This window comes from Limulus polyphemus, unplaced genomic scaffold (assembly GCF_000517525.1).
Source record: "Limulus polyphemus unplaced genomic scaffold, Limulus_polyphemus-2.1.2 Scaffold5287, whole genome shotgun sequence".
Lineage (NCBI taxonomy): Eukaryota > Metazoa > Arthropoda > Merostomata > Xiphosura > Limulidae > Limulus > Limulus polyphemus.
The window spans coordinates 12,820-19,112 of NW_013670897.1; the positions used below are offsets into that span (position 1 = coordinate 12,820).

The 6,293-nt window shown below is 33.1% G+C and overlaps 1 protein-coding gene across 1 annotated transcript in view; it reads right to left on the reverse strand.

Annotated features, from left to right (window-relative positions):
- The window catches only part of LOC106472382 (3-hydroxy-3-methylglutaryl-coenzyme A reductase-like), a 62,578-nt gene that overhangs the window by 12,570 nt on the left and 43,715 nt on the right, over positions 1-6,293 (reverse strand). Inside the window, exon 12 of the mRNA XM_013933025.2 lies at positions 2,196-2,354. Within this exon, the coding sequence (XP_013788479.2) occupies positions 2,196-2,354 (159 nt within the window). The remainder of the gene's footprint in view (positions 1-2,195; positions 2,355-6,293) is intronic.

Below are 6,293 nucleotides of genomic sequence, written 5' to 3' on the forward strand. Positions count from 1 at the left end.
TATAATTTTGATATTGATTTGTTCTAAGATACTTTGGAAAGCCTGAACGTAATAGAATATATTGATATAGTATTAAAAGTGTTTTTGTGTTTGAATTTTAGTCTCAGAGTCAAATTCTTTATTCTAACCATAAACTTCATCGAGTTATTGACTTGTGTGCTCCACTCGCCACTGCATTCTTCAACTAAATATCAATTAAGTGTGACTGGCAGTAAAGTCGAAGCTACAATGACTAGCCTACATGGCCCGCCTATTACAGCTGGTGCAGTCTTTGAGGATTTTGAGTTCTTGACAAAATATTTCATTTTATACATGTTACTTTATGCTTTTCACTTACATATGTGTTACAAAGACTGATGGTGCTGCTAAGGGCATATGGTGTTATTATTATAATATCTTACTAAGGATAGTGTTACTTTAGGACGACAGTGTTTCTATAGTTCTGGAGTATTTTAACACACCTGGTGTTTCGATTATAACGCTGTTACACATGTCAGTTTTTATAGCACAAAGTATCCATTATTTCAGCGAGGTAAGTATTATAGCCAGTAATTTACCTCACATACTTTTACCATTATCATTCTGAAAAGGATGCTTATTTAAATCTCATTCTGTTTCTAATCAATTGATGCTTATTATTTCTTACTGCATTTGAATCGTACAATCAAATTTTGAAACATATCTTTCATGACAACGTCAATGACTTGCTGTATTTTTAATTCATTTTTATTAGAATATTTATAATTTAGTGAAGCACATCATAAATACTAGTCATTGTATGGTAGTAAATAACAAATTCTAGTTATTATAATTGGTGTTTTGTCATTTTAAATTGTGTCTCGTGTCTTATATAATTACAGCAATTCCTGGTTATAAAATGCATTACGATGAAACATGACTGTGTCAATCGTTTTTTATTTTATTATATTCATTTATATATGCTAGTAGTAGACTTGACCTTCATAAATATGTAGGACCAAATATCATTACCATGACCAAGTTTCACAACAAATAGAAGCAAAAAGTTTTATCTGTTTTTACCCTAAATTTTTGAATTTATTTGAGTTAGCCCCTCAGTGGCTCAGGGTGAAGCCTGAAGGCTTATAACACTAAAATTATGGTTTAGATACTCATGGTAGGCAGAGCACAGATATCCCATTCTGTATCTTTGTGTTTAGCAACAGACAAATATAAAAAAATAATTCGAGTTTGTCCGAAATTCTCGTAATTGGCCATCATAACCTTCCGCCTAATATAAAAAGCATATGTGAATGTTTTATGATATTGAAAGATCGTTATTATCAGATATTCGCAAAAGTTACGTAAGGGGTATCTGCGTTAGCCATCCTTATTTTGAAATGATAGATTATAAAGAAGGTAGCTAATGAACAATGTCCATTGCCAACTGTTGGGCTTCTCTAATCGAATAGTGTGATTTGTCCATCACCCTAATAATATATTCACGGCCCCACAGTGTGGAGGGCGAATTTATGCGAAAAAGGTACACAAATCTTAGACCCTAAGATCCACAGTCTGGCATGCTAACCATTACAATAAGCTCGGCCTGAAACTCAAAAAGAAAGAAACGTAGCTATCAACACACCTAGTGAAAAAACGTCTAAATTCAGATGTAATTACTCAGTAAACATAAACGATACTGAACTTCCAACTGACATGTCACTGACTATTAATAACTTTTGAGATGACATGCTGTAAAAACTATACCACGGGATGATTATATAAATACCACATATCAATATAAAAGTTAGAAGGAATCCGATCCATTCAAAAACAATATGTTCGTTTGACTTTGATGAATGCTCTTATAAACCTTCCTCAAATTTCAAGAAACTAATACTGCAAAAATATTATACAAAATTACTGCATGCCAATTCTTATTGTTAAGTTAAAGGGAAGGAGATCCGCTCGAAAACAATGTGATAATTTAAATCCATGGATTATTATTGCAAAGTTTACTTAAATAACGTTGAAATAGTGTTAGAAATTAATTTACATAATATATCCACATCTCTATAGAATGCGACATTTGTGTTAAAAATCAAAAGCTTTACATCACATGTAAATGTTTTGTGGGTATGAAGAATTTCAAGTATAAGATATGAAAAGGAGATATTTTCAGATTTACAAAATAGACGTTTCTAGCTTAAAAATATACATTTCAAATTCGCACATACAAACAGTGCTCTACAGCCTCTGTTAGCACTAGCTACTAAACATCCTTCCGTCGTTGCCATAGGAACTTGGTAGTGTTTTCCATCCAGTACTAGAGGACCAGCAACTCCAACTGGAATAGGTACATACCCAACTACATTTTCGCAACATGCTCCCATGACCTGAAAGAACATAAAAGAGGTTAATTTTAAGATTAAAATGTGTATGTTGTTACTTATAGAACATATCGATGAAAACAAATTTAAACGAGAAGACTCTATTTTTGATATTATGAAAAAAACAACAAAAAACAAGCCTACTGTAAAATTTAATGGTAGCAACGATTAAATATACTGATAAAAAGTGTTTTGTAACACAGGTGTAAGTATCTTGTAGTAACAATAAAAAAGAGGCGAAAACAAAACTGATTGAAACAGATCTGAAAAATCTCGTTGAAGAAATATTTTTGTAATCATAAATTTAAGATGAAACAATTCCAGCTTATTAAACAATAATGTTATAGCAAGGGTAAAAACAATAAGAACTGAGTAAAATTTCAGTAATGTAACTTTAACACAATTAGATTAGTTAATTAAATGAAATTAAAATTACTCTTAATTTGGGTGTTTATTTTCTATATCAATAAAGTTTCATTACTACAGTATAATCTAACACACTGTATTGTAACGAAATACAGATCTCTGGATTACATTATTGTTAGGTGTTTTTTGGCTTCCTTAACCCTTTCTAACTTAGTAATGTTACATATATATACGATTTACTTCCTTACTCCCATTACAACTTAGTGATGCGTATTTGTTTGTTTGTTTTTTACTGTGATTGGCCAATCATCAATTAGCAAAAACTAAGTGAAGCGTATACTGCGCCTATACATATATGTGGGTTACAAATTTTGAAATGTGTTGGTTGTGGTAAAAATATTGTGTAAGATGTTGTTTTGGCGTTTGTTTTATGTGTAAATTTTGACTATTAAATTTTAATCAAACGTCGCCTGTGTTATTAATACGTGAGTGTCATTAGGAACGTCGGCGAATTCCATATGTAATAAATTGGGGGCTCGTCCTGGCTCTGTTCTAAAAAGAAAAGTGTTTAAATTGAGCGGCATTATTTACAGGCCACAAATAGGGGAGGGTGACTGAATAGTTGAAATTAGAAAAACCTCCAGGAGAAGTTCTCGACTCTATGAAAAAGACCGAGTTATTGGAGGCGTGTGAACAATTAGAAATAGATTTCAAACAGTCGATGAAAAAAGAGAAGCTTAGATTCTTGATTGTGGATAGACTCGTAGATGATGACATAATGGAGGAGAATGTGTTGGGAAAAATATCTTGAAAAAGAGGATCCTGCATCCAAACGTTTCAAATATAATTTGAAGTTAAATGAACTGGAATGAGAAAGAGAGGAAGGGCAAAGAGAATTAGAATCATCGAGGTTAGAAAGAGAAATGGAAGTAAGAAAGTTAGAATTTTAAAAGGAAGAAAGGATTGAACTATAAAAGAGCTTGAAATTATAAACTAAGAGTTCTAGAATAAAATCATCACTAAAATTTGACCATAGTCATCATGTTAAAATGAACCACCATTCAATGAACACCAGGTAGACAAATATCTTCAACATTTCGAGAAAGTAACCCCAATTTAAAATGGCCCGACAGTTTCTGGCCAATTTTATTGCAAAGTGTCATTAGAGGCAAAGCTAAAAAAGCTTATAGTGCACTCTCGATTGACGATTGTACGAAATATGATCAGAAATCAGTCATTTTCAAAGCCTATGAACTTGTTCTTGAAGCATACAGGTAAGAATTTCGTGATTATCAACAACACATCAACCAAACCCATGTGGAATTCACCAATAAGAAGTTTATTTGGGAAGGCGGAGCACATGTAAAAAGGTGAATGACAATTTTGAAAGTCTGAAACAATTGATTTTGGTGGAAAAATGTAAAACGTGTGTTAAAGATAACGTCAAGACTTATCTTGATGAGAGGAAAGTAGTAACTTTGCAACAGGCTGTCACATTGGCTGATGATTTTGCCTTAACTCTCATTGTTAGATTCAATAAGACCAAACACTTTGATTCTCCCCTCATAGAAATGGAGGTAGTAGTAATTCCAATGGTCATTCAGGTAGTGATCCCAAGTTCCCCTTTGTTCCTAAATCTGGTCGAAGTCTCCAATCAAGAACAGGTATGAAGTCCAGTCAGTTAGGTTATAGTTCTCTTATTTGTCATTGTAAGAGTAAGGGTCACGTAATTTCTGAATGTTGGACTCTGAAAGCAAAGACTAAAAAGGTCACCTTAATGCTCTTATTTCATCGCATACGTGACTGTGAGCCTGAACCAGTGAGAAAAGAACTTCTACCATTTGTGTCAGAGGGTTTTGTGTACGTTAGTAAGGATAAGTCTAATCCCATGTCTATTAAAATTATTCGGGATACTGGGGCTACTCAGTCTTTCTTATTGCAGGAGATACTGTCTATTTCTAGTAAGTCAGCCACTGGTGAATATATTTATCCCAGGGTACTTTGTGAATGTACTTCTGATAACGTTTATTTAAGTCTGACTCAGTCTCAGGATTTGTTTCCGTAGATGTTAGGCCTAATTTGACACATAAGGATGTATCTTTGCTATGATACGACAGCGGAAGTCACGTGACGCTGGTAACACGTGATGAGATTCTAGAATCTAGATGGATCATGAATTGTCCTGGCAATTCTAGTCGGTACCAGGCAAATAAAGCAGAAATGTACAGATATAGAGATAGATAATTGAGTCAAGCGAGCAGTAGGAACCATAAGTAAAGTGCGTGAATCGTTGTGAATTATAGCGTGTGTTTATAAAAGTAGTTCACTTTAAAGTGACTGTGAAAAATCTTTGTATTGCAAAGTTGTATCGAGAAAGAATAAACTAGTTTTATTTAATAAAGGACTTGTATCGCTGAAGTTTCTCGGAAAGAATTTCTACGGGAAATTAACAAACAAGCAGAGACTTAATAGTTACATGGTAATGACTTGACAGGTAGTCGAGTGACCATATAAATAATTATGGTAAAGAAACTTCTAAATTAAATATGTATTTTAATTATGGTAAACACCATAACAGTTAAAGAAATAGAACACTAAAACGGGAAGAAAACAAAGAACAACAACAAATGATAATTTAGTAGGAGTGATAATTTAGTGATGAAAAAGAGCATCTGAGCAGTTCACTCTGTAAAGAACGAAAGAAACTACTTGAAGTAGTGTATTACTAAAGTCATAAACCTAGAGTTGTGAAAATGAGATTTTAAAGCTACAACTACATTGAATATCGTGTCTCTGCTTGGTGAAAATAAAAGACCAATAAACCATATCATATTTTGACAGTTGTTGATTTGTTGGTGTATGACAACTAAGTCACTTAAAGCTCGAAATAATTAAATAAAAACTTTATGTATGTCATGTTCGTCTACTGTTCTGTACATTATCTATAATGTACAAAATAAATTGTGAATCAACAAGCTTTACATCGTTGTAACCACCTGTGCGTGTTTGTTATTATCTTGACTTAATGGAGATCACTACATATTAGCTGCTTGGGACAAGTTAAGGATGGCTCATTATGAGTATTGGAGACATGTGCTCTGATAAACACTATTTTACATATCATTAGTTATAGTGCTTTGAATGCTGTGTTTTATAGAAAAGTCTTCCATAGGTGTTTGCACCTAAATGTTATGGACAATAACATTTGTCCCAATTGTGCATGCGTCGTCAGTACCTACTCCGAAACAGTTATTATAGTGAAGTTAAAATTGGAAACCCAATATGAGTAACAAAGACGACAAAATGTATTATTGCAATAAAAGAATTACACTATAAAAGCACATTGTTGTATTGACAAAACTTAGAGATGCAATGAAAACTACCCACCTGGACACATAAAGTGTAATGATAATAAACTGTATGATTGAGCTAAAAATAGTTCACTAAACAAAACCATTGGAAAAGGAAAGCCTATAAATGAACGTGACACAGCTTACCTAAAATACTGTTGCGTCATCGAGATCACGTGACTATTCTCACGCCCTCTACTTTCTAGAACTATCCCGTACTTTGTCGAAT